This window comes from Polyodon spathula, chromosome 37 (assembly GCF_017654505.1).
Source record: "Polyodon spathula isolate WHYD16114869_AA chromosome 37, ASM1765450v1, whole genome shotgun sequence".
Taxonomy (NCBI): domain Eukaryota; kingdom Metazoa; phylum Chordata; class Actinopteri; order Acipenseriformes; family Polyodontidae; genus Polyodon; species Polyodon spathula.
The window spans coordinates 3,807,695-3,835,634 of record NC_054570.1 but is presented as its reverse complement, the minus strand read 5'-3'; the positions used below and the strand labels follow the sequence as shown (position 1 = coordinate 3,835,634).

The 27,940-nt window shown below is 45.6% G+C and overlaps 4 protein-coding genes across 6 annotated transcripts in view; 1 reads left to right on the top strand and 3 right to left on the bottom strand.

Annotated features, from left to right (window-relative positions):
* Positions 1-27,940, bottom strand: part of LOC121304304 (zinc finger protein OZF-like) — a 727,904-nt gene that overhangs the window by 614,483 nt on the left and 85,481 nt on the right. The window lies entirely within an intron of this gene.
* Positions 1,650-9,663, top strand: LOC121304134 (zinc finger and BTB domain-containing protein 22-like). Its single transcript, XM_041235099.1, has 6 exons — positions 1,650-1,789; positions 3,172-3,430; positions 4,366-4,765; positions 4,797-5,197; positions 5,335-5,520; positions 7,065-9,663. Exons 2-6 carry the CDS (start codon positions 3,182-3,184, stop codon positions 7,878-7,880), a joined length of 2,052 nt encoding a protein of 683 aa, XP_041091033.1. The 5' UTR covers positions 1,650-1,789; positions 3,172-3,181; the 3' UTR covers positions 7,881-9,663.
* Positions 10,514-17,721, bottom strand: dnase2 (deoxyribonuclease II, lysosomal). 3 transcript variants are annotated; one of them, XM_041235388.1, is made up of 8 exons: positions 17,451-17,602; positions 16,749-16,855; positions 13,419-13,520; positions 13,078-13,246; positions 12,105-12,213; positions 11,823-11,984; positions 11,461-11,655; positions 10,514-11,283 (listed from the first exon to the last, which is right to left on the bottom strand). In XM_041235388.1, exons 3-8 carry the CDS (start codon positions 13,514-13,516, stop codon positions 10,928-10,930), a joined length of 1,089 nt encoding a protein of 362 aa, XP_041091322.1. In that variant the 5' UTR covers positions 13,517-13,520; positions 16,749-16,855; positions 17,451-17,602; the 3' UTR covers positions 10,514-10,927. The 3 variants fall into 3 exon arrangements, with proteins under 3 accessions (XP_041091322.1, XP_041091323.1, XP_041091321.1); XM_041235389.1 differs by lacking the exon at positions 16,749-16,855 and having other exon boundaries at positions 13,419-13,532; positions 17,451-17,721; XM_041235387.1 differs by lacking the exon at positions 16,749-16,855 and having other exon boundaries at positions 17,451-17,601.
* On the bottom strand, positions 20,291-24,753 carry LOC121304339 (G-protein-signaling modulator 1-like). Its single transcript, XM_041235417.1, has 4 exons — positions 24,553-24,753; positions 23,867-24,029; positions 22,746-23,002; positions 20,291-20,735 (listed from the first exon to the last, which is right to left on the bottom strand). Exons 1-4 carry the CDS (start codon positions 24,697-24,699, stop codon positions 20,580-20,582), a joined length of 723 nt encoding a protein of 240 aa, XP_041091351.1. The 5' UTR covers positions 24,700-24,753; the 3' UTR covers positions 20,291-20,579.

Genomic DNA, 27,940 nt, shown 5'->3' with positions numbered 1-27,940 from the left:
GTGTAGCGCTTCTGTCAGGACATGCATTTCCAGTCACAGTTTAATGCTGCTGCTTTTGATGCCGTTCCTCGTGTTGTGAGGGTGCTCTCACCCTTTACCCTCTCTAGAACCGCGTGGTATTTTTACAGGACACGAAAAGAATAACAGTAAGGAGATTAGGTATCTTTTCCAAAGGGATATTGTCTCTGTTCCCCTTGCTGCTGCATCCTGGAATAGCACCTTCACAGGTGTAAACTGGGAAGACTCCTGGGCGCTGTGTAGTAAACACTTAGTGACCAACAACTATCATATAACATCATTCATAAATGTTACCCAGTTAAATACATCCTTAAAAAATTAAAAACTGTCATTGACCTAAACTGCTCCTTCTGTGATATTCACTTATTATTACTCTAAAATGTTGGACTGACCTAACCAATTATATACATAAGAAGTTCAATAATACAATTAAATTAAATCTGGGTTTTATCTTATTTGGAATAACAAAATGTAATAAAACAGACCAAAATGAAATCTTTCTGGTGAGTCTCCTATTCTTGTTGGCCAAATTCCACCTTCATCAATGGAATAAATAACTCTAATAACAAAAAAGCCATCGAAATTGCTGTTTTTTTAAGGAGCTGTTGTGTTGTTGTTGACTGTAATAACCTTTTTTACAATAATAAAGTCATTGTTTAATAACCAGAGATAACCTTTGTTTGGATGCGAGAATTTGACTTTTGAAGGAATTAAACGTTTGCTGACCTAAACGGGTTGAAGAGTGCAAAATATGGGAGAAAAAAATTCGTCCCAAAAAACGTGAGGTTCCCGGCAAATGAGGGAGAGTTGACAGGTCTCGTGTAACGGTTGAAATAGTACAGTCCCAGTTTATGAAGAACATAAGAACATAAGAAAGTTTACAAACGAGAGGAGGCCATTCGGCCCATCTTGCTCGTTTGGTTGTTAGTAGCTTATTGATCCCAAAATCTCATCAAGCAGCTTCCCAGGGTGTCAGCTTCAACAACATTACTGGGGAGTTGATTCCAGACCCTCACAATTCTCTGTGTAAAAAAGTGTCTCCTATTTTCTGTTCTGAATGCCCCTTTTTCTAAACTCCATTTGTGACCCCTGGTCCTTGTTTCTTTTTTCAGGCTGAAAAAGTCCCTTGGGTCGACACTGTCAATACCTTTTAGAATTTTGAATGCTTGAATTAGGTCGCCACGTAGTCTTCTTTGTTCAAGACTGAACAGATTCAATTCTTTTAGCCTGTCTGCATATGACATGCCTTTTAAGCCCGGAATAATTCTGGTCGCTCTTCTTTGCACTCTTTCTAGAGCAGCAATATCTTTTTTATAGCGAGGTGACCAGAACTGAACACAATATTCAAGATGAGGTCTTACTAGTGCATTGTACAGTTTTAACATTACTTCCCTTGATTTAAATTCAACACTTTTCTTGTTGTGTTTCTAACAGAGTCAGTGCAGCATGTGAACTATACAGCAGCCGGAGCCCACATGAGCGACACAGCAGTGCAGTTTCACAGCTGCCTGCACACGGACACCGTAGCCGTACTCTTGCGCTCCGCCACCGTGCAAGCTGCCTAAAAGGGGTTTGATTTAGTTTCGGCATAAACACTGCTCTTGTGTGCAATTGCTATTGTGAGCTATCTAACCTGCCCCTTTAACGTTGTGACAATGGCTGGACTTGTAAACGAGAATGGACTGATCTGTTTTTATTTGCTTAAAATAAATGTATATGTTTTAAAATAAGGAAAGGCGTTTCAAATACCCCAGTGCAATAATTTCAATGAGTAAGTCGTACTTCTTGCATTTTCTTTCCCCGCTTGCGTGGATGTTGCGTTGTTATTCTAAATAAATTACGTTTCCAATTCTGAATATTGGTCTGCAGTTTGCAATTTAATACCTAAATAAATAAATAAACAAATAACGTAACATACGATCAAGACCGCTTTAGTTTATGTTTTAAATTAAATCATTTGCAGAATTGAGTGCATTATTTATTGCTTTCGGTTATGTTACGTGTCTTTGTATATCTATATGTATATATTAATACACACATTTTTAAATGGGATAGTTTACTTGCGGTGCAAACGGTACAGCTTGTGTGGGGCATTGAGCTGGTTGTTGTGTACCTATGCTTTGTGTGCTTTCGTGAATTGATCGAGTTATCGTCTATTTGCATTTTTAACGAACTGTTTAGTGTTTCGAGGCCTTGTGCTACAGCGCATTCACCGAGCTCGAGTCTTGTTGTCACCGCGAGTAGCAGAGCGCAGGAGTGGGGAGGAGGGTTGTCAAGAGTCGCTTTCACAGCAACAGTGACAGAACCCCGTGTTTGCCAATTTGTTTACCAGGCCTGTGTTCATTAATAATTCAGTTCTGTACCGGTTCACCATAACTTGAAATATTTGTCACATATTCGTTAATATATAGATATATATATATATATATATATATATATATATATATATATATATATAGATATAGATATATAGATATCTCTCTCTCTCATATATATATATATATATATATATATATATATATATATATATATATATATACATTATATATACTACATATAGGTTAAAATTACATTGATTACATGATGTTAAATTAAAATATCAAAATGTGCTCATATGTTATTTATTTTAATTAGGGTTATGCCTTAATCATGAAACTCTAGATGATGTAAAATGTCAGCATTGAGATTTCCACTGTGGTTTAATGCCAGTGTTCTGTATAATAATTACACTGTGGATTTATAATGTACAGTATTAGAACGCTATTGCAATTGTGGTGTAAAATATATTGGTAATATATAATTATATATATATATATATATATATATATATATATATATATATATATATATATATTGAATTACATTGTTATTGCAGTTTGAGATCACTAGACTAGACTGTATTGAATTACATTGCAATTGCAGTTTGAGATCACTAGACTAGACTGTATTGAATTGCATTGTAACTGCAGTTTGATGTCACTAGACTGTATCAGTCTCTCTGTTTTCTCTCTCTCTCTCTCTCTCTCTCTCTCTCTTCTCTCTCTCTCTCTCTCTCTCTCTGTCTCTTCTCCCTCCCCCCCAGTGTGACAATGATGATGATGGATCAGTCTTCAATCCTAGTAACCCTGTCCTCTCTCCCTCCATCTCTCTCAGTTTGGCAGTGATGATGGATCAGTCTTCTTCCAGCTGCAGCAGCACCAGTCACTGCCTCCCCAGTCTGCCCAGTAAGGCCAGTATGAGCAGCAGGCTGGTGCATGTGGATTTCCCCGAGGTGCCGGTGTCATTATTGGAGAGTCTGAACCAGCAGAGGCTGGAGGGGCAGCTGTGTGACCTGAGCATCCACGTGCAGGGCCAGGAGTTCAGGGCTCACCGCTGTGTGCTGGCAGCTTCCTCGCCGTACTTCCACGACCAGGTGATCATATTAATGATGTCAAAATACATGATCTGTAATATTAATACAAATAATATAATACAGACCCACAGTAATGTAATCAGCACTGGTGCTGGCAGCATCCTCAACGTACTCAACGACCAGCAGTGAAGAATAATAATAATAATAATAATAATAATAATAATACAGGCTCTATAGTGCTGTAATATAATATACAAGATCTATAGTGCTGTAATATAATATACAGGATCTATAGTGCTGTAATATAATATACAGGATCTATAGGGCTGTAATATAATATACAGGATCTATAGTGCTGTAATATAATATACAGGATCTATAGTGCTGTAATATAATATACAGGATCTATAGTGCTGTAATATAATATACAGGATCTATGTGCTGTAATATAATACAGGATCTATAGTGCTGTAATATAATATACAGGATCTATAGTGCTGTAATACAATACAGGATCTATAGTGCTGTAATATAATATACAAGATCTATAGTGCTGTAATATAATATAAAGGATCTATAGTGCTGTAATACAATACAGGATCTGTGGTGCTGTAATATAATACAGTAATGTAATCACTGCTGTGTGCTGACAGGCAATACTGTAACATCTGCAGTGATAATGTAACCTTTTTATGCAACAGCTGTGTAATACAATGGTCTACAGTAATACAATGACCGCTGTGTGCTGGCAGCCTCCTCCTAATAATAATAACAATAATAATAATATTAGTACAGGACCTGCCATGGTAATGTCACTCTGGGTGCAACAGAGCTGTAATACAATGTCAATGAATATTTATAATACAGGATCTTCAATAGCATAGTCACCACTGTGTGCTGGCAGTCAGGACCCCTGTTAGATAAGGAGACTGCAGGAGCCCCTCAGAGATAGCTGCTGTGTCTTGCGTTGCAACAGTGTGTCCCGTCCCCCCCAGGTCCTCTTGAAGAACGTCTCCTCTGTGGTCCTCCCCTCTGTCATGGACCCCCTGGCCTTCGAGAGTGTGCTGGGCTCCGCCTACACGGGCAGACTGAGCATGTTCACTGACGAGATCATCAACTACCTGACGGTGGGCAGCGTGCTGCAGATGTGGCACGTGGTGGACAAGTGCTCCGAGCTGCTGAGGGAGGGCAGGGGCCAAGGGAACAGTCAGCTCACCGGCAGCAGCAGGGCAGCGGAGGGGGGGGACCAGCTGGGGAACAGCCAGGCAGGCAGGCAGGGAGGGCACTGCTCCAGCCGGGCCAGCGAGAACCAGTCCCCTAGCAGCACCAACTACTTCAGCCCCAGAGAGGCAGGCTCGAGTGGAGGGAGCAGCGTGGGAGCCGGGGGGCTGGCGGGTTGGGCCTGGCGGGAGTGCTCGTGGGCGGCGTGGGGCAGCCCGGGGGGACGGGTACGGGAGAGCGGGGGAGGACTCTTTCACCGAAGAGGGCGAGGAGATGGCGTATCAGCACAGCTCGAGCTCGCGCAAACGACCCGGCCGCTTCGCCCGCAGGAGGAAGCTGAGGGAGAGCGAGGAGGGGGGGCTGGACTCGGAGCTAGAGGACAGCAGCGGCCCCTCCTCCTCCTCCACCCTGCTTCCGGGCGGATCGAAACGCCCCGCCTACGTGCAGCCCAGCATCATGCCCCGCAAGCAGTGGGTACTGGTGAAGAAGGAGAGGCCAGCTCCCCTAGAGGATCTGCTGCTGACCTGTGACGACGAGGAGGGGAGTGAGGGGGGCAGGGCGGGGGCAGGGTCAGGAGCACTGGTGTTTGAGGGGGGCAGTGGAGGGGTAGGAGAGCTGGTGTTTTGAGGGGGGTGCGGCTCCCTCGCGGGCCGGGGGGGGAGGGAGCGCTGGTGCAGGTGGGGACAGGGCAGGGGCTGGAACGCTGGTGTTTGAGGGGGGTGCGGAGGGCAGGGGTGGGGTAGGTGTGCCCGTGTTCGAGGGGGGCAGGGGGGCGGGTGGGGGTGCTGGGGTTTGAGGCAGACAGAGAGCGCACTCAGCTCAGTATCTCCAATGTCAGGACTCTGTCTGGGATGGAGATGCAGTCAGAGCCGGAGCAGGGGAAGGGAGGCGGAGGAACTGGGCACAGAAGAGACCTGCTGGATGAGCAGGTGAGTGTCTGTCTGTCTGTACAGGTGTGTGTCTGTCTGTATTGGTTTGTGTGCAGGTGTGTGTCTACATTGCACAGGTTTGTGTGTCTTTGTAAAGGTGCCTGTCTGTGTGTAGGTGTGTCTATTGAACTGGTGTGTGACTGATTGTACAGGTGTACAGATTTGTGTCTAAGTATAGGTATATAGGTGCATGTACATGGATTAGGGAGTGGTTAACATGTAGAAAACAGAAAGTACTGATTAGAGGAAAAACCTCAGAATGGAGTGTGGTAACCAGCGGTGTACCACAGGGATCAGTATTAGGTCCTCTGCTATTCCTAATCTACATTAATGATTTAGATTCTGGTATAGTAAGCAAACTTGTTAAATTTGCAGACGACACAAAAGTAGGAGGAGTGGCAAACACTGTTGCAGCAGCAAAGGTCATTCAAAATGATCTAGACAAGATTCAGAACTGGGCAGACACATGGCAAATGACATTTAATAGAGAAAAGTGTAAGGTACTGCACGCAGGAAATAAAAATGTACATTATAAATATCATATGGGAGATATTGAAATTGGAGAAGGAATCTATGAAAAAGACCTAGGAGTTTTTGTTGACTCAGAAATGTCTTCATCTAGGCAATGTGGGGAAGCTATAAAAAAGGCTAACAAGATGCTCGGATACATTGTGAAAAGTGTTGAATTTAAATCAAGGGAAGTAATGTTAAAACTGTACAATGCACTAGTAAGACCTCATCTTGAATATTGTGTTCAGTTCTGGTCACCTCGCTATAAAAAAGATATTGCTGCTCTAGAAAGAGTGCAAAGAAGAGCGACCAGAATTATTCCGGGTTTAAAAGGCATGTCATATGCAGACAGGCTAAAAGAATTGAATCTGTTCAGTCTTGAACAAAGAAGACTACGTGGCGACCTAATTCAAGCATTCAAAATTCTAAAAGGTATTGACAGTGTCGACGCAAGGGACTTTTTCAGCCTGAAAAAAGAAACAAGGACCAGGGGTCACAAATGGAGTTTAGAAAAAGGGGCATTCAGAACAGAAAATAGGAGACACTTTTTTACACAGAGAATTGTGAGGGTCTGGAATCAACTCCCCAGTAATGTTGTTGAAGCTGACACCCTGGGATCCTTCAAGAAGCTGCTTGATGAGATTTTGGGATCAATAAGCTACTAACAACCAAACGAGCAAGATGGGCCGAATGGCCTCCTCTCGTTTGTAAACTTTCTTATGTTCTTATGTTCTTATGTGTCTATCTGTATAGGTGTCTGACTGTCTTTACAGGTGTGTTACTAGGTTTCTATACTGTGAATGCAGTTTTTGAAAGAAGTCATTTGTAAGTTTATAGAATCATAAAAAGATTATAAATTACTTCTAAACTAATTAAGTTTAGAAACTATTTTACCTATATAAGAAAACAAAGCTTTTTAGAAGGTGTGCCTAAACATGAAAGGGATAACACAATTCAGCACTGTCCTAAGAGAAGAGACAGGAATTATCTAAACAAGTAACCTGCCTGCCTGCTTTTCCTTTATTCCCTCGCAGGTGAATTTCTGCGAATCCTCCGAGGACTACGTCCAGTTCGAGACGGCCAGTGGTCTGACTGGGAGCACTGGTTCGGGCAGCATGGATGACCAGAACCAGCCCCACCAACACCTTCACCACCAGCAACTGGGAAACGAAACCAGTATAGTGAGAAGCAGCAGCAGCAGCGGTGGCGGGGGCAGCATTGCTAACCAGACAGGACTGCAGTTCAACCCCCAGAGATCCCTGCTGCCCATTGACATGCAGGGCAACCAGATCGTCGTGTATCAGCAGCCGAGCCAGGTGGCGCTGCAGCTGGCAGGGGCGGAGCACGGGGCCGTGCAGGTCTCCCCGCACGCGCAGGACGGGGGCAAGATATTCATGTGCCACTGCGGCAAGACGTTCACGCACAAGAGCATGAGGGACCGCCACGTGAACATGCACCTCAACCTGCGTCCCTTCGACTGCCCCGTCTGTGCCAAGAAGTTCAAGATGAAGCACCACCTGACTGAGCACATGAAGACGCACACCGGCCTCAAGCCCTACAACTGCGACACCTGCTCCAAGAAGTTCATGTGGAGGGACAGCTTCATGAGGCACCGCAGCCACTGCGAGCGGAGGAGCGGGGCTGGGGCGGGCTGCGGCGCTGAGGGGCCGGTCCCAGGCGGTCTCCTGCACCACCAGCACGGCATGGCCGGGGCTGCTACTGGGAGCGGGCTGGTGCTGGGCAGCTCGTCAAGCGGCACTGGGAGCGCTGGTCCCGGTGGGACGGTGCTGGTGGTCTCCCAGCAGGGCGGTGCTGTTAATAATAACAACAACGGGGGCAGCGTCACGTAGAGTCTCGTTTGTTATCATCGGTGTGTGTTTCTGTGTGGGACTGGGGAGCGAGGGGTGGGGCTTGTATCCGAGGCATTAAGGCCGCCATACACGGGACACGTTGATAAAGAATCGTCTGCTGATATCACGCGGTAAAAGTCATTCGTTATGGTTTGTGCATTTGCAAATACTCTTCTGGAAATACAAAGGTTAAAGACACCATAGAAAGTGTGAACGTGAGTGAGGGTTGGGTATTACAATGTGATGATATTGGAGATGCACACATTTTGTGAACTCGCTGGTGCCAGTCTTCCATTGATAAATGAGTTAACCACTCACTTTCCCCAGCAACTCATCAAGTGTGGCAGGATCCGTCCTGACAAAACTACTGTAACCACACAAAGCCTGCTGGTGCAGCTCTGCCACTCAGTTCGTAAAAGCCCCCTCTTTCCTCCCTGTTTTGAATCATTTCTCTAAATCAGATGTTCCTATACCACTTTCTGCTTTCCAACCTCTTTATCATCACAACAGCAACAGCTGCGGAAGCACGTGAAGCCCTCCGTTCTTCATTGGCCATGGTGTCTTGCTAGACGACAACATTGCTCCGTGCATGGTGGCCTGTAGACATCCTGTTCTGTTTGCAGGAGGTGAGAGGAGGGAGAAAGGTGAGGAATAAGAGAGGGTGTTTGGGATCAGATTTTAGTCTGTTGCTGGTATGTTTCTGTTTTTTTTTTTTTTTCTTGGGAGGGAGAGGGGATGAGAGTGAAGTAGAGGGAGGGGCCCGCCTGCCATTGAATGTGCTTGTAAATATCCTGTACAGCTCATATGATAACCATATAGATACCTAACACTGTAGATGTAGGAATGTGTTGTATATTGTGGAAATACAGAAAAAATAAGTACAATCTGCTATATTTAGACTGACAAACACTCATTAATAATAATAATAATAATAATAATAATAATAATAAATAATAATAATAATACCCCGTCCTTTGGATGAGATGTAAATCCGAGTGTTGTAAGTGACTCTGCAGCAACTGTTGTGATGTATAGTTTCGTTTCTAGGGACGAGTTCGAAGGTTCGCTCACTAGCCAGGAATTCGAAGATAAAACCTTCGAAGGTTCGTTGACTTGCATTCACGCATTGTATGTTTTCTTTCTTTTTCTGTTAACAATACATGAATACTGTAAATCACACATTAAACATCACTCGCATGCAACATTCAATCTTTTTGATTTGTAGAATGCATATTACTTAAAAGTTGTTATTAAAATCTGCTACCAAATCATTATACATAGTAACCCTATATGGCGCTGCTGCCGTGTATGGAGCAGGGTACAGTATCCAGCGCACTGAGGGGTACCTATAGGGGTTGTAGTGCTTCAGTAAAATATGTACTGAATACCTTGTGTACAAGACAGTGTCAGAGAAGTGCTATGGTAGAATGAGTTTGAAATATACAAACTATACGCTAACACTAATGATTTTAATTTCAAAAACAGAGCACTGTCCGTCCCTCTCCCGCTCCAGCTTGTGTTATCCAGAGGCAGACCTTTCATTTCTCCATTCGCTGTCCTGACTGCAAAGCGTTGTGTGGCGTAAGCTGTATTGAAACTAATGTCTCGAAACCCCTCTGCTGGCTGGGATTTTTTTGTTAAATGCCCAGACGACCAAAAAGAAAGTTGAATGCAAACTGTGCAAGCAGCCTCAATTACACGTACGTAAACAACGTGTATTTTTATTTAAATTATAAAAACATGATTGCTGTTCTATAGAATGTATTTTTAAACTACATGTGAATGTTTTATTCCATGTATATGGATTACCTGTAAAATAGGATTTTCAATCAAATATAAACAAGCAGCTATGGTGATGTCACCAATAAATTATGCAAATTAGTTTGAACCTTCCTTAGGGAACGTGTTCCGAACCTTCGAAGGTAAAATGTACCCTTCATTGCAGCTCTACTAGTTTCTATAACTCGCTTTGGATAAATACTGAGGATCAAATAATAATAACAGTAGATCAGTAAAATTCTCCACTGCCCTCAGCTGTAAATATCAAGCAGAGCTTTCAGTATATTGAAAAAGAAAGAGTTGATCGTCATCATGGAGAAATATGTGCGTGTTGTGCCCCCCCTCCCCACCCCCTGACTGACACTCTCAATATTAAACATTCTGTACATATGTTGTTATTATTATTATTATTGCTGTATATATTATATCTAAAAGGTAACTAAGATCTGGTACTGATCTCTTCATCACTTATTGTCATGTCTTCTTTATATTGTTTTAAACGGCTCACTTGCTGTATTATTATTATTATTATTAATATTATTATTATTATTATTTTGATTGTATTTTGGTTTTTAAATGTTTATTGGGGTTTATTTTAATTGTATGATTTTTGTTAAAAGAAAAAAATACACAGTGCAATGGGGAAAAAACAGCTTGTCGTTTGAATAAATGTTCGTTTTTTAGGGTCTCATTTCCCTGTCTCCTTGCTAAATTAATAGATGTGTCCAGTCCACGCCCTTTCCCTGTCTCTTATGGCACAAGACTACTGTCAGTCTCCTTGCTAGTGTAACTAAATCAAATGTTTTTCGAAAGAAGCTTGAATGATAAAGCAGAGCCTGCAATGATGAAATGGCTATTAGTTAAGTTCCTTTATTATAAAATGTTAGAGTGTCAGTGAATTATACAGCAGCTCACAGCAATGCGCAGTGTTTAAAGGGTTAAGTTTGATGCAGTCATTTCCACAATTATCTTTTATCGGGTTCAATTTTGATTCCACACTTTTGCAATTGCATTGCATTTAACCTGTGCCAATCATTACACAAATGTAACACAAGTTTTGACGCACACACACACACAGTGACTTGCACAGCTCCCCATAGCTTACAGACCTAACAAACAACACAGACAAATTCACAAACACATATATAACCCCCCCACACACGCACAACGATTTTACCTCCCCAACAGAGACCTATACTATCTGACCCTATACTAAGACTCACTCACCCCCTCCCCTCCCTCAGTGACACACACTCTTAACACTGCCTTCAATCCTCACACTTGCTGTACTTCTGCACCAGCTGCCTGTATGACTTCCACACTAAGCGGTTGTTGATGCACACTGTGCCCCCTCCCCTCAGCTCCTCCCCCTGGTCCCGGTTCACGTCCCCCACGCAGGTCCAGGTGCCCCCGGCCTCCCCCTCACTCACGCACCACTTGGAATGGTCCACGTGGGAGCTGAAAGGGGGGGGCGCCCCGGTGCCGGGGAGGAACCCGATCTCCTGCACGTTGAGGACGTGCTGCGGGGGAGTGCAGTTTGAGGGGAGCACGCCCGCAGAGTTGGGCCAGAACTGAACCAGCAGGTCTGAGCCGAGAGCCGGAGCGACCCAGGAGTGGTAGAGATCTGAGAGAGAGAGAGAGAGAGAGAGGAGGAGACTGAGACACACACAGGTAGCTGCACAAATACTGCAAGAGCTCATTCTTTTATTTCCCATTTCTGGTAGACTGTTTGCAATTGTACTGCGGGGATCCCATGCCAGGTCATATGACCGGCCTGGCTTCATTGTAACTGGATATTTACCACCGTCGAACTGGGCAGCCTTGGCGAAGCTGATGAAAGCAGTCCCTCCCAGTGAGGTGAGGCTGCACTGCCTCCTCCAGGGCGGGCGCACGCTTTCTTTCTGGGCGAGTTTTTGGAGCCCGGGGCAGTCCGTAGCAAACGGCTCTGGGACTGATATACTGAACCAGTCCGGCTGATTGAGGAACACCTGCTCACCTGGGGGGGGGGGGGGGGGGGGGGGGGGGTGGAGATATACAACAATAGATCAACACTGTGCATGGAAAAGTTTGATCAAATTTTGAAATGTCTCTCTCTTCACTGATGTTGCTGAACTGATGTAGCTTTAGGTCTGTCTGTCTCCCTCTCTGTCTGTCTGTACTCACTGATGTTGTTGAACTGTGCGTAGCTGTAGGTCACGCACAGGAAGCTCTGTCCATTGTGCACTCCGCTGCTAGGGTACGAGAATTCTCCCGGGAGAGGAGGGGGGAAGTGGGGGGTGCTGTGAACTAACCAGAACCCCTGAGAACGGTCCAACAGAACCACTCCTAGAGAGAGAGGGGAGGGGGGTTCATTAGACACTCAGACTCATAGACTCGGGTCAGAGGGTTTAATGATCTCATAATGACAAATATTAAAAATAAAAGCTGTGATAATCAGTCACTCACCCTTTGTGTGCCCCTTCTCATAGCCTGTCTTCCATTCGCTCTCCTCTCTCCTTTCTTTCTCTTTTCCTGGTGGCTGGTCGTTGTACAGGACATAAGCCACTTCGCTGCTCTGAGGAGAAATAAAACACTCTCACTCTCTCCCCTATCCCCCTCTGCTCCAGTGACCACCACACGGCTCCCTTTCAACTCCTTTCCCCCTCTCACCCCCCTCTCTCTCCCCTCCCTGCCCTCTCCTCACCTCTCCCCCCTCTCTGTCCCTCTCCCCCCTCCCCTGTCCCTTTCCTCACCTCTCTCCCCTCCCTGCCCCTCTCCTCACTTCTGTCCCTCCCTGTCCCTCTCCTCTCCTCACCTCTCCTCACCTCTACCCCTCCCTGCCCCTCTCCTCACCTCTCCCCCTCCCTGCCCCTCTCCTCACCTCTCCCTGTCCCTTTCCTCACCTCTCTCCCCTCCCTGTCCCTCTCCTCACCTCTCTCCCCTCCCTGTCCCTCTCCTCACCTCTCTCCCCTCCCTGCCCCTCTCCTCACTCTGTCCCTCCCTGTCCCTCTCCTCTCCTCACCTCTCCTCACCTCTACCCCTCCCTGCCCCTCTCCTCACCTCTCCCCCTCCCTGTCCCTCTCCTCACCTCTCTCCCCTCCCTGTCCCTCTCCTCACCTCTCCCCCTCCCTGTCCCTCTCCTCACCTCTCTCCCCTCCCTGTCCCTCTCCTCACCTCTCCCCCTCCCTGTCCCTCTCCTCACCTCTCCCCCTCCCTGCCCCTCTCCTCACCTCTCCCTGTCCCTTTCCTCACCTCTCTCCCCTCCCTGTCCCTCTCCTCACCTCTCTCCCCTCCCTGCCCCTCTCCTCACTTCTGTCCCTCCCTGTCCCTCTCCTCTCCTCACCTCTCCTCACCTCTACCCCTCCCTGCCCCTCTCCTCACCTCTCTCCCCTCCCTGTCCCTCTCCTCACCTCTCTCCCCTCCCTGCCCCTTTCCTCACATCTCCTAGTTTGTACAGCTGTTCCAGGGTCCTCCCTACGGCTCCCTCGCTCTGGTTGATGGAGCTCTGCCCCTCCTTCCAGTCCTGGTTCTCTGAGTCGAGGTACATGTAGCGCAGGCCGTCCTCCAGGGGGCGATGGCGGGGCCGCGGCAACTTGTACAGGAAGAACCTGAGATGAGAGGAGAACAAGGGGGAGAGATGGACAGCCGCCTTTGGATTTCAGTTTTGTTTTTATGATGAACCACACACACACATACACACACACGTTTATGAGTTCTTTACATACAGTGCAGATTTTCTATTCACGGGGAGGGGGGATCAACACAGTAATGAACGCTCACCAGTCGACTGGTTCTCCATTGTCATTGTAGCAGGACACTGCTGCCACAGCGCCATCTAGTAGTGAGGAGAGGAACAGCAGGTACAGCAGAGACTTCATCGTCCTAAGAGTCAGACAGGGAGAGAAACAAGGTGAGAATGAACTGCGATCACAAGCTGAAAGGCTGGTCTAGTGCACACTAACCCACTGCACTGCCTAGCCCCCCAGACTGGAACCCAGGCTTCCAGTGGAAGGCTAGTCTAGTGTCAGGCTCCTGTGCGTGTCTGGGAGTGTGCACAAGCCAGCCTCCCTCTCACTTACAGTAGGTTTCAACAGGCACCTGTTTTTCAGGCAATAAAACTTGAACGTGCTGAGGCAAGTGTGTTATAAAAGAACGCTCCTCTTCGGTCTGACATTACAATAGAATTCCTCCTTCTTGGTGTCTGTGTTAGTTTACTACATTCTGCCAGAGTTTAGCCTTCTGTTTCCTTGCAAGAAAGAAAAGCAGCATACTTTACCCTCCAGTTTATTTACATTCCCCTCTGTGAACCCCTGCCTTCCACTGCCTCTGTCACTGAAACTATTAAACCCTACACATCGCTACATTTAGAACAAAGTAATGTAATAAATGAAATGACAAATGCCTTTCTCACTTTCTTCAACTGGTCAAAGTGTAATAAAGCACAGTGAAAGGACGGCATTGCGACAGGGCGAAACTCCCTCTCGTGTGAATACAGTTTATTTGTGTAAAAATAAATATCTTCATTCACGCCTATACAGTATGCATCTACGTAATTATTCTACAGCTGCACCAATAGCCTTATTGTCTTCATATCCACATTTAAATGTGTTGACTTTATTACTTTATAAATCAGGGGTCTCCAATCCCAATCCCGGAGGATGATTCCACTCCAGGTTTTACAGCTACAGTGAGGTAATGAACGACTTCAGGGTCTGGGTGGAGGTCTAATTGGTTCAATAATTTTGAACAGGTTGGAAGAAAGACCCGGATGGGAAGGGCCAGCTTTGGTCACCCTGTTATAAATGTGTGTGGTGTGTGAACCTTGGAAAGGGTCCTTCCGAGCCTGTATGAGCGCTAATCCCCTTGTGAGAATGTGGCTGGGATGGAAGAAGCGGCAGGCTGATTGGAATTTGGGTTAAATGATGCAGCTGTGTATAACGTGTGTGTTTCATTTTTGGTAACTAAAAGCATCACTATTTCAATGGCTGCCTTATTTCCTGTTCTTTTTCCCAAGCCTTTACAAGCATAGGTAAGCATTGTAAAACGCAGAGAGGTCTGGTAAAGCACAGCCAAGCATTGTAAAGCACAGAGAGGTCTGGTAAAGCACAGCCAAGCATTGTAAAGCACAGAGAGGTATGGTAAAGCATAGTGAAGCATTGTAAAGCACAGAGAGGTATGGTAAAGCATAGGTAAGCATTGTAAAGCACACAGAGGTCTGGTAAAGCATAGGGAAGCATTGTAAAGCACAGAGAGGTCTGGTAAAGCATAGGGAAGCATTGTAAAGCACAGAGAGGTCTGGTAAAGCACAGAGAGGTCTGGTAAAGCATAGGGAAGCATTGTAAAGCACAGAGAGGTCTGGTAAAGCATAGGGAAGCATTGTAAAGCGCAGAGAGGTCTGGTAAAGCATAGGGAAGCATTGTAAAGCACACAGAGGTATGGTAAAGCACTGGGAGACATTGTAAAGCACAGAGATGTCTGGTAAAGCATAGGGAAGCATTGTAAAGCACACAGAGGTATGGTAAAGCATAGGGAAGCATTGTAAAGCACAGAGAGGTCTGGTAAAGCATAGGGAAGCATTGTAAAGCACAGAGAGGTCTGGTAAAGCATAGGGAAGCATTGTAAAGCACAGAGAGGTCTGGTAAATTATAGGTAAGCATTGTAAAGCACATAGAGGTCTGGTAAAGCATAGCCAAGCATTGTAAAGCACAGAGAGGTATGGTAAAGCACAGGGAAGCATTGTAAAGAACAGAGAGGTCTGGTAAAGCACAGCCAAGCATTGTAAAGCACAGAGAGGTCTGGTAAAGCACAGCCAAGCATTGTAAAGCACAGAGAGGTATGGTAACGCATAGGGAAGCATTGTAAAGCACAGAGAGGTATGGTAAAGCATAGGTAAGCATTGTAAAGCACACAGAGGTCTGGTAAAGCATAGGGAAGCATTGTAAAGCACAGAGAGGTCTGGTAAAGTATAGGGAAGCATTGTAAAGCGCAGAGAGGTCTGGTAAAGCATAGGTAAGCATTGTAAAAAACAGAGAGGTCTGGTAAAGCATAGGGAAGCATTGTAAAGCACAGAGAGGTCTGGTAAAGCATAGGGAAGCATTGTAAAGCACAGAGAGGTCTGGTAAAGCATAGGGAAGCATTGTAAAGCACAGAGAGGTCTGGTAAAGCATAGGGAAGCATTGTAAAGCACAGAGAGGTCTGGTAAAGCATAGGGAAGCATTGTAAAGCACAGAGAGGTCTGGTAAAGCATAGGGAAGCATTGTAAAGCACAGAGAGGTCTGGTAAAGCATAGGGAAGCATTGTAAAGCACAGAGAGGTCTGGTAAAGCATAGGGAAGCATTGTAAAGCACAGAGAGGTCTGGTAAAGCATAGGGAAGCATTGTAAAGCACAGAGAGGTGTGGTAAAGCATAGGGAAGCATTGTAAAGCACAGAGAGGTCTGGTAAAGCATAGGGAAGCATTGTAAAGCACAGAGAGGTCTGGTAAAGCATAGGGAAGCATTGTAAAGCACAGAGAGGTCTGGTAAAGCATAGGGAAGCATTGTAAAGCACAGAGAGGTCTGGTAAAGCATAGGGAAGCATTGTAAAGCACAGAGAGCTATGGTATAGGGAAGCATTGTAAAGCACAGAGAGGTCTGGTAAAGCATAGGGAAGCATTGTAAAGCACAGAGATGTCTGGTAAAGCATAGGGAAGCATTGTAAAGCACAGAGAAGTCTGGTAAAGCATAGGCAAGCATTGTAAAGCACAGAGAGGTGTGGTAAAGTATAGGGAAGCATTGTAAAGCACAGAGAGGTCTGGTAAAGCATAGGGAAGCATTGTAAAGCACAGAGAGGTCTGGTAAAGTATAGGGAAGCATTGTAAAGCACAGAGAGGTCTGGTAAAGCATAGGGAAGCATTGTAAAGCACAGAGAGGTCTGGTAAAGTATAGGGAAGCATTGTAAAGCACAGAGAGGTCTGGTAAAGCATAGGGAAGCATTGTAAAGCACAGAGAAGTCTGGTAAAGCATAGGCAAGCATTGTAAAGCACATAGAGGTGTGGTAAAGTATAGGGATGCATTGTAAAGCACATTAAAAACCAAACCAGGGTAAATTAGCCCTTATAAAATGTTGCAGACCGTGCTGAGCAGTGGTGTAGTGGAGCCAGAAATCACTTAATAGGCAAGCTGAGTCACGTGCCTCCCGTCTCCAGCATGACTGTGTGATGCAGTCAGCAGTTCTCTTACTGCAAAGGAAAGAACATGACGAACTTCTTCTTTTAAGAGCTGACTCTTTAAGAAGATCACAGCAACAGACCGTGCATCGACTATAACTGTGGTCACCAGACACAAAAATAGTGAGCATGCGCACATTATTTCAGCTCAGAAAGCAAGGGTACGTTCGTTTGAAAGGGGTGGAATGTACCGAGTTTACACTTAAAGTTCTTTTTAACACCTTTTTTCACAATTCAGCAAATGTATATGACTATAACTGTTGAGCAACGCATTGGGTTATGTAACACTGTCAACGATTGTGCAGGTGAACTACAGCCTGTCGTTTTCTGACGTTGCACGATCAAGTTTTGGTAGGCGTACTTTCTTTTCATAGAACAGAGCTCAATTTGGAAATACTAAAATAAGTCTAATATTAAATGACAGTGGTCTTCACAAAACGTCATTGAAATTGTGCATTTCCTTTCTAAATCATAATAACAATGACTGGACGCAGTTTGATACACGTGATTTACAGACGTTGCTCTAGAGTCTCCAGTCCTCTGCTGTCCCTGGTACGGCTCGGGTATTTTAAGAAGCAGGTGCTAATAACGCATGCAATATCCTTACCGTGTACCCCGATTGCCTGCTTCGCTCTGTTTAAATCTCTTCGGATTCCTGTGCCTGGGTCCAGCTCTGCTCTCCCCGCTCGCAATGCAACCCTGCAGCTTTGCAATCTCTGCAAAACTACTAACAAACTTCCGCAGTTTGTCAGCCTCTCGTGTGATTCGTTTCGCTACCAGGACGAAATGAAAAGCACAGCATTCTGTGTTAACCCGTTCGCAGCCACTAGCCTCCGATATTTCAATGTCTTTATTTCCAATATCACTGTTGGTTCGAGCGTGTCTAGTCTATTATATTCCATTCTGTTGCGTTCAACTATTTTTTATTTTATTTTATTTTATTTTGACTATGGACCAGACTGGAGAGGTTTCTCGGTCCAGGTCTTGTTTTATTGCTCTGACAAAGTCAGCTTCGGGAATTGAAAACAGCAATCCCGGAGTCATTAAAATAAACGGCGTTATTTACAAAAAAAAAACATGACTTGAGAATTATTACATTTAATCACAGACACAGTGTTATTCGTTCTCAATCAGTTCTTACTGCAGTGGTTAAGAATCTACATCTTTCCAAGTTCAATACGTTTATTTTAACGTTGAAGGAAAGATTATGGGCAATTGACCTTGACCTTTACGTCATTAAATGTTTTTTTAACATAAATTTAACAAAACAAATAATTCATTTTAGAAATTGCCACGGGATACAGTTTTAACAATTTAACAACAACACCATATAAATAAAAATTAGACTTTTTTTTTTTTTATTTATCCCTACATTATAACAAATTTAAAGGAACTGTATTCATACACTCACAGTGGCGCTTTCTTTCTTTATTTCTATCTGTCTTTATTTTTCTCCCTTTTGTAATATTGGCACATTCCATTTATTCTCCTCAGAGCCCTGAGTGCCCTGTTGTTGTCGTTTAGTTTTTTTTTCCAATAAATGGTATTTTCTTGACCTTCAGCCTTAGGTGAGTTGAAAGATCGGTCACTACATTTCTGCATTCACTTTTTTTGGGACAAGATAGTCCTTTAGATCAGGGATAGGTAATCATGGCTCTTCCAATCCATTCCACTGCAGGACTTTGTTCTAACCAGACACTTCATCATTTTACTGACCTCCAACATATTCCAACACTGTGACTTTCCCCACCTCACAGCAACTTCATTTCACTGTTCTTTGCTTCAGACATTTCACAGCTATGAGACACAGAGACACAGCTGACATCTTCAACCACCTCTGTGTGTGTGTCTGTCTGTGTATTAGAGAGAGTGCATGTGTGTGTGTGTGAGAGAGAGAATGTGTGTGTGAGAGAGAGAGTGTGTGTGTTTGTGTGTGTGTGCATGTTTGGTCAGCGCAAGGTCAAAGTCAGTACTCTCTTTTTTGACCTGATTAAGAAATGTTCTGGAGTTAAGCAGTCGGAGAGATTTGATGCTGGGTGATAGGGAGGTGGTTGAGGGCTTCACTAAATTCATCTGCAAAAAGGTCCGTAGGATCTCATTGGTGTTCAGGATCTCAGTGGTGTTCTCAGCAGTAGTGTTGAGATCTCAGTGGTGTCTCAGGTGGTGTTCAGTGTACAGTAGTGTTCAGTCTCAAGTTCAATCTCAGTGGTGTTTCAGGATCTCAGTGGTGTTCTCAGCAGTAGTGTTCAGAATCTCAATGGTGTTCAGGATCTCAGTGGTGTTCTCAGCAGTAGTGTTCAGAATCTCAATGGTGTTCAGGATCTCAGTGGTGTTCTCTCAGTGTTCAGTAATGGTGTTCAGGATCTCAGTGGTGTTCTCAGCAGTAGTGTTCAGAATCTCAGTGGTGTTCAGGATCTCAGTGGTGTTCTCAGTTCAGAATCTCAGTGGTGTTCAGATCTCAGTGGTGTTCTCAGCAGTAGTGTTCAGAATCTCAATGGTGTTCAGGATCTCAGTGGTGTTCTCAGCAGTAGTGTTCAGAATCTCAGTGGTGTTCAGGATCTCAGTGGTGTTCTCAGCAGTAGTGTTCAGAATCTCAATGGTGTTCAGGATCTCAGTGGTGTTCTCAGCAGTAGTGTTCAGAATCTCAGTGGTGTTCAGGATCTCAGTGGTGTTCTCAGCAGTAGTGTTCAGAATCTCAGTGGTGTTCAGGATCTCAATGGTGTTCTCAGCAGTAGTGTTCAGGATCTCAATGGTGTTCTCAGCAGTAATGTTCAGGATCTCAATGGTATTCTCAGCAGTAATGTTCAATGTAGGCACTACTTCAGACAATTAGAATGAAAATCAATCAGGACTAAGAATATTTGCTTTGCTTGATCAATGTGAAGCTTTTGCAACGGTCTTGCTGGACACTTCCGTGTATGGAGTGGTGTTGTCGCAGGCATGTTCCGGTTATTTTGGCAGATTTCACACTGGCTTACCAATTGCTTTACTTCAGCATCTGAACCAGGTCACCAAGCATAACTATGGGCGAGGGTTTCATCTGTATTATTCACCATGCAGCTCATGTAGTAACTGCTGTCTACATGTCTTCGGCACAATCCATCTAAAACTCCATGAAGCACAGTCATTTTCCTTTGACATTTTCCACAGTTAGCTCAGCATTTTTGTGCTAAAAAGGTTTCAGCTCTTCATCAGTAGCATGGTTTTGCCCCCCAGTTAAAGGACAGTGCTTTAGGGATATGTTTTAGTTTCTCTAAGCTGAAAGTGGTCATTCATCCAGAAATGACACATTGACTCCATTTTGATCAGCAAACGTGACAACGCATCAGCTGAGGATTCATACTGAATCTCCTATTGATGTGCCATCAGTATTAATGACCGGTAGAAAGACAGTAATTTTGGACCATAAGAGACATTAAAAGAACTGGACAGATTAATGAGTAATAATTATTAAAATTGTATTTTGTTAATTTTGCCTCAACTTTTTACAGATCTTTTCACTGACACGCACACACACACACAATAATCACACAAGTTGTAGAGAAAGCACTATTAAAAATAACAATTTCATTAAGAGATAGCGAGTCATTGTTTCTTTCAACACCACAGCAAATATACCACAGGAAATGAGGTATATGCCTCAGGGAGGAAGTGGTGTGTCTCCATCGAGGAAGTGATGTTGTTTTCAGACCGGAAGTGGGTGTTTATCCAGACAGCAAGTGGGTGTGTGGCAGGGTCAGTGGGAGTTGACCCTTCGCAGGAGTCCTTCTGGAAGCTCCACCCTCTGCTCCTCCATTCGCCCTCCTTGAACCCGGAGCAGCAGAGAGAAGAATCCCTCATCATCGACAGGGCCAGGGGGGCGGGAGCGCTGCTCATCAATACGACCCTGCACCTGATAGAGAGAGGGAGAGGAAGAGACAACGAGAGAGAGATCAATACGACCCTGCACCTGATAGAGAGAGATCAATACGACCCTGCACCTGAGAGAGAGAGGAAGAAGAGACAAAGAGAGAGAGATCAATACGACCCTGCACCTGAGAGAGAGAGGGAGAGGAAGAGACAAAGAGAGAGAGATCAATACGACCCTGCACCTGAGAGAGGGAGAGGAAGAGACAAAGAGAGAGAGATCAATACGACCCTGCACCTGAGAGAGAGAGGGAGAGGAAGAGACAAAGAGAGAGAGATCAATACGACCCTGCACCTGAGAGAGGGAGAGGAAGAGACAAAGAGAGAGAGATCAATACGACCCTGCACCTGAGAGAGAGAGGAAGAAGAGACAAAGAGAGATAGATCAATACGACCCTGCACCTGAGAGAGAGAGGGAGAGGAAGAGACAAAGAGAGAGAGATCAATACGACCCTGCACCTGAGAGAGAGAGGGAGAGGAAGAGACAAAGAGAGAGAGATACGACCCTGCACCTGAGAGAGAGAGTTCAATACAACCCTGCACCTGATAGAGGGAGAGAAAGAGACAAAGAGAGAGAGATCAATATGACCGTGCACCTGAGTGAGAGAGGGAGAGGAAGAGACAAAGAGAGAGAGATCAATACGACCCTTCACCTGAGAGAGAGAGGGAGAGGAAGAGACAAAGAGAGAGAGAGATCAATACGACCCTGCACCTGAGAGAGAGAGGGAGAGGATGAGACAAAAAGAGAGAGAATGAGTAAGTGTGATAGAGGGTGAGTGAATTTGTGTAATAAAGAGTAATATAGTGTGATAGGGAGTGATGAGTGAGTGTGACAGGGAGTGAGTGTTATAGGGAGTGAGTGAGCGTAACAGGGGTGAGTGAGTGTGATAGGGAGTGAGTGAGTATGACAGGGAGTGTGCTAGGGAGTGAGTGAGTGAGACAGAGAGTGAGTGAGTGGGATAGGGAGTGAGTGAGTGAGACAGGGAGTGAGTGAGTGTGATAGGGAGTGAGTGAGTGTGACAGGGAGTGGGATAGGGAGTGAGTGAGTGAGACAGGGAGTGAGTGAGTGTGATAGGGAGTGAGTGAGTGAGACAGGGAGTGAGTGAGTGTGATAGGGAGTGAGTGAGTGTGATAGGGAGTGAGTGAGTGAGTGAGTGATAGAGAGTGATTGAGTGTGATAGGTGAGTGAGTGAGTGTGATAGGGAGTGAGTGAGTGAGTGAGGGAGTGAGTGAGTGTGATAGGGAGTGAGTGAGTGTGATAGGGAGTGAGTGAGTGATAGGGAGTGAGTGAGTGTGATAGGGAGTGAGTGAGTGTGATAGGGAGTGATTGAGTGTGATAGGGAGTGATTGAGTGTGATAGGGAGTGAGTGAGTGAGTGAGTGAGTGAGAGAGAGTGATTGAGTGTGATAGGGAGTGAGTGAGTGATAGAGAGTGAGTGAGTGTGATAGAGTGAGTGAGTGTGATAGAGAGTGATTGAGTGTGATAGGGAGTGAGTGAGTGAGTGAGTGAGTGAGTGAGTGTGATAGGGAGTGAGTGAGTGTGATAGGGAGTGATTGAGTGTGATAGGGAGTGATTGAGTGTGATAGGGAGTGAGTGAGTGTGATAGGGAGTGAGTGAGTGTGATAGGGAGTGAGTGAGTGAGTGATAGGGAGTGAGTGAGTGTGATAGGGAGTGAGTGAGTGTGATAGGGAGTGAGTGAGTGAGAGAGTGAGTGTGATAGGGAGTGATTGAGTGTGATAGGGAGTGAGTGAGTGTGATAGGGAGTGAGTGAGTGTGATAGTGAGTAGGGAGTGATTGAGTGTGATAGAGAGTGAGTGAGTGTGATAGGGAGTGATTGAGTGTGATAGGGAGTGAGTGGGTGTGATAGGGAGTGAGTGAGTGTGATAGGGAGTGAGTGAGTGTGATAGGGAGTGAGTGAGTGAGAGATTGAGTGTGATAGGGAGTGAGTGAGTGTGATAGGGAGTGAGTGAGTGTGATAGGGAGTGAGTGAGTGTACCTGATAGGACAGGATCATGCTGTACAATTCCTCATCCGCAGCTTTCTTCACGGTTCCACGGTTCTCTGTCACACTCAAATTTGGCTCTTCCTCTGACCCCGCCCCTTCTACTGTGGCCTCATTCTCACAGCTTGGGGAGGAGGGAGGAGGGGGCTCCTGTAGCTCCGCCCTTTGGGTGTCCAGGCGACGCCCCTGTGAGTTTGCCAGCATATCAAAGAACTCCTCCGTCTGCAGCGAGGTCATCGAGGAGAAGATGACTGCAAGACCGACACATCAACAGCGTTACACACAATACACAACAACACAGCAAAACAGCGTTACACACAATACACAACAACACGGCAAGACAGCATTACACACAATACACAACAAAACAGCGTTACACACAATACACAACAACACAGCAAAACAGTGTTACACACAATACACAACAACACGGCAAGACAGCATTACACACAATACACAACAACACAGCATTACACACAATACACAACAACACAGCAAAACAGCATTACACACAATACACAACAAAACAGCATTACACACAATACACAACAAAACAGCATTACACACAATACACAACAACACAGCAAAACAGCGTTACACACAATACACAACAACACAGCAAGACAGCATTACACACAATACACAACAAAACAGCAAAACAGCGTTACACACAATACACAACAACACAGCAAAACAGCATTACACACAATACACAACAAAACAGCAAAACAGCGTTACACACAATACACAACAACACAGCGTTACACACAATACACAACAAAACAGCAAAACAGCATTACACACAATACACAACAAAACAGCGTTACACACACAACAAAACAGCAAAACAGCATTACACACAATACACAACAACACAGCAAAACAGCGTTACACACAATACACAACAAAACAGCAAAACAGCATTACACACAATACACAATAACACAGAAAAACAGCGTTACACACCAACACAGCAAAAAAAGCAACATGCACAATACACAACAACACAAAAATACTGTCACACACAACAACACAGCAGTACAAAACTGCACAATGAAATATGCACACGCAATGACCAACACGACAACTCAAAAACAAATGCGAGTGTCTGTGACCTTTACGCTTCTCGACGGGGGTGCTTGGCTCGGACTGCCAGCCTCTCTGCAGCCCCTCCCGCCCCCTCCGGAAGGAGCAGCGCTGGTCATTGAGACGCCGACCCTGCGACTGGAACAGGAGCTCAAACAAGCTGTCCGGGAGGTCAGGGGTTAATCTGCGAGCCTGAGAGATGGAGGGAGGCATGCCATACACTGAGGTTAGCTGTTTTGTTGTGACAGAGGGGGAAGGGGGAGGGGGAGAGAGAGGGAAAAAGAATGCTCTACTACAGGTTCTCAGGAGAGCAGAATGGACAGAGAAATAAAGGAAGGGAGAAAGACAGAAGAGATTCGAGACACGCACACACAGATACACAGAGAGACAAACACACACCGAGACACACGTGGAGACACACAGAGGCACACACACACACACACAAACAAACACACACACTGAGACACAGAGACAAACACACACAGACACACACACACACACAAAGAGACACACATACACCAAGGCACATGCTGAGACACACACAGACACACACACAGTGACAAATATACGCTGAGACACACACACACACACTGACACACACTGACAGACCAGATGAGCTCTAACCTACATCTATGCTCTCATAACATTACTCTAATCTACCTCTGACACACACACACACACACACTGAGAAACACACTTTACACTTTACACTTACTTGGAGCTCAGCTGCTCTAGGATGCAGCGTGCGAGAGGGGGGCACTGCAGAATCAGGACTGACCGCTCCTTCACCTGCCGTTCCTCCTGCTCCTACCCCAGCCCCTCCGCCTGACTCTCCTTCACTCCCCTCACCCTCCTCTTCCATCCTTGTCTCAGTCTCACTCTTTGCCTGCCTTGTGTCTCTCACTGCCTCGCTCTCTGCAACCTCACCTCCCATATCACTCCCCTCACAGCTCACGCCCACTGCCTCACTCCCCTCACAGCTCACTCCCACTGCCTCACTCCCCTCACAGCTCACTTCCACTGCCTCACTCCCCTTACAGCTCACTTCCACTGCCTCACTCCCCTCACAGCTCACTTCCACTGCCTCACTCCCCTCACAGCTCACTTCCACTGCCTCACTCCCCTCACAGCTCACTCCCACTGCCTCACTCCCCTCACAGCTCACTTCCACTGCCTCACTCCCCTCACAGCTCACTCCCACTGCCTCACTCCCCTCACAGCTCACTTCCACTGCCTCACTCCCCTTACAGCTCACTTCCACTGCCTCACTCCCCTCACAGCTCACTCCCACTGCCTCACTCCCCTCACAGCTCACTTCCACTGCCTCACTCCCCTCACAGCTCACTTCCACTGCCTCACTCCCCTCACAGCTCACTCCCACTGCCTCACTCCCCTCACAGCTCACTCCCACTGCCTCACTCCCCTCACAGCTCACTTCCACTGCCTCACTCCCCTTACAGCTCACTCCCACTGCCTCACTCCCCTTAAAGCTCACTCCCACTGCCTCACTCCCCTCACAGCTCACTCCCACTGCCTCACTCCTCCCACTAACTCAGCTTCACCCCCAGCCTCGCTCTCACTCTCCACTCTCACTAGCCCTCACTCTGACCCTCTCTTCCTCACTCCCACTGACCCCTGACCTGAATCAAGCTGCAGCAGTTCTGACCTCACCTCTTCCTGTGACACTCCTCTCTACACTCCCACCTCCCTCTCCCTCCCTCTCTCCTTCCTCTACCTCTCCATTTCTCTCTCCCCTCACCCCCTGCTCCTCTCTTTCTCCCTCTCCCCCCACATAGGGAAGCATGTAAAGCACAGAGAGGTATGGTAAAGCAGCCCCCCCACAGAGAGGTCTGGTAAAGCATAGGGAAGCATTGTAAAGCTCCCCTGTGCTCACCCCCCCCTCCCACTGTAACCCAGCTTCACCCCCAGCCTCGCTCTCACTCTCCACTCTGGGCAGGGCAGGGCCTAGCCCTGTGACCCCTGACCGCTGACCCTCCTCTTCCATGTGTTCAGTACAACCCTGTGACCCCTGACCTGAAACAAGCTGAGAGTTCAAGGGTTCACCCTGAGGGTCGCTGTGAGCAAGCCTGGCTGTGACAACAGAAGACATCCCTGTTAGAAACTCATTAGCAGCATAAAGCCAGACACATGTGTCCAGCAGTAAAAGCACAGCAGCAGTGTACAGCACAGAGAGGTCTGGTAAAGCATAGGCAAGCATTGTAAAGCACAGAGAGGTCTGGTAAAGCATAGGAAAGCATTGTAAAGCACAGAGAGGTGTGGTAAAGCATAGGCAAGCATTGTAAAGCACAGAGAGGTGTGGTAAAGCATAGGCAAGCATTGTAAAGCACAGAGAGGTCTGGTAAAGCATAGGGCAAGCATTGTAAAGCACAGAGAGGTGTGGTAAAGCATAGGCAAGCATTGTAAAGCACAGAGAGGTCTGGTAAAGCATAGGGAAGCATTGTAAAGCACAGAGAGGTATGGTAAAGCATAGGGAAGCATTGTAAAGCACAGAGAGGTGTGGTAAAGCATAGGCAAGCATTGTAAAGCACAGAGAGGTGTGGTAAAGCATAGGCAAGCATTGTAAAGCACAGAGAGGTCTGGTAAAGCACAGGCAAGCATTGTAAAGCACAGAGAGGTCTGGTAAAGCATAGGGAAGCATTGTAAAGCACAGAGAGGTCTGGTAAAGCACAGGCAAGCATTGTAAAGCACAGAGAGGTGTGGTAAAGCATACTAAAAAACAAACCATGGTAAACTAACCCTTATAAAAGTGTCCCACAGCTAAGCACAGCACAGTGTAGTAACGAACCTTTCTAATTTACTGTGGTATACGTTTCTAAAGGGTTCTGCTGTAAGCTCTGAAGGGATGATATGGAGGCCAGTGCAGTGAGGTCTGTCTCAGAGCAGTCTGGTTAAACCTCATCTGGGATTCTCTCTCTCTCTCTCTCTCTCTCTCTGATAACATTCAGTCAGGCTGTCTAGTTTTAGTAAATTTCTTTTCTGCTGCAGTCTGTTCCCGTGTCCTCTCAAAGCTATTTATTTACTCAAAGCATTACCGGCACTATTTTTTCATGTGGCAAAAAACGCACCTACAAAAGTTACCAGACACAAAACAAGCTCCGAGATTTAGAGGGTTTGTTTTCTTCTCCGTTTTAGAAACATTATTGTTTTATTTTGACAGCTTTAAAAGACTGGCCCATATTTTGCATGGATGTTGGACTCCCTGCTCACCACTTTCACTCTATTAGAAAGGTAAACAGAAATTCACCATAAAATCTCAGAGATGTGCAAACTTGATTAGCTTCTCTCCCTGTGTGAAGATAAGACTGCCAGAGGGGAGAGGAATTCAATACGCTTTCTAAGTCACAGTTTCTGTGAACTGCTTTTAACAAAAGTGTAGGAGAGTTACACTTAGAAATACTACCAAAAAGTCAATGAAAAACATTACAACTTGAAGTCTCTCTCAGTGTCTTCCACTAGAAGTCTTTCTCAGTGTCTTCAGTATAAATTCCATGGCAAACGTTTCGACTAGAAGTCTCTCAGTGTCTTCAACTGAATTACTAAAAGAAATGTAATAAATTAAACGGAAAAGATTTCAACCAGATATCTTTCCCTATGACTTCTGAGAAAGACTTCTGGTGTAAATGCTTGCCAATGAATTCAGTTTCTGTTCATATTTCTAATTCATTACTACTAAGTGTTCAATAATTCTGGATGCCAGGCATGTATTTCATAATAATTCTAATAGAAATGAGAATATTTCCACAATACTTCTAAATGTATTTGACAGTGAAACATAAGCCAGTAGAAACAGGAGCATGTATTCAAGATACTGCTCAGTGTATTTTGGATTATGTTTCAGAATATCTCAATGTATTTCAAGTAAAAGAGCCTGTGTCTCGCTTGCTGGCTCACCCTGTTGCTCTTACATTGTTTCCTGAGCAGTTTGTACACTACCTCATTCGAAGATGGCTTCTCCCTTCGGTCTGGTTGTGCAGTGAGCTTCCGTCCCAGCAAATAGCTTCAGCATGGCACTGTGCAGAGAGACAGAGTGAGAAAAGGTGATCTCAGGACAGGAGACTTGCCAGTGTGTGTGTGTGTGTGTG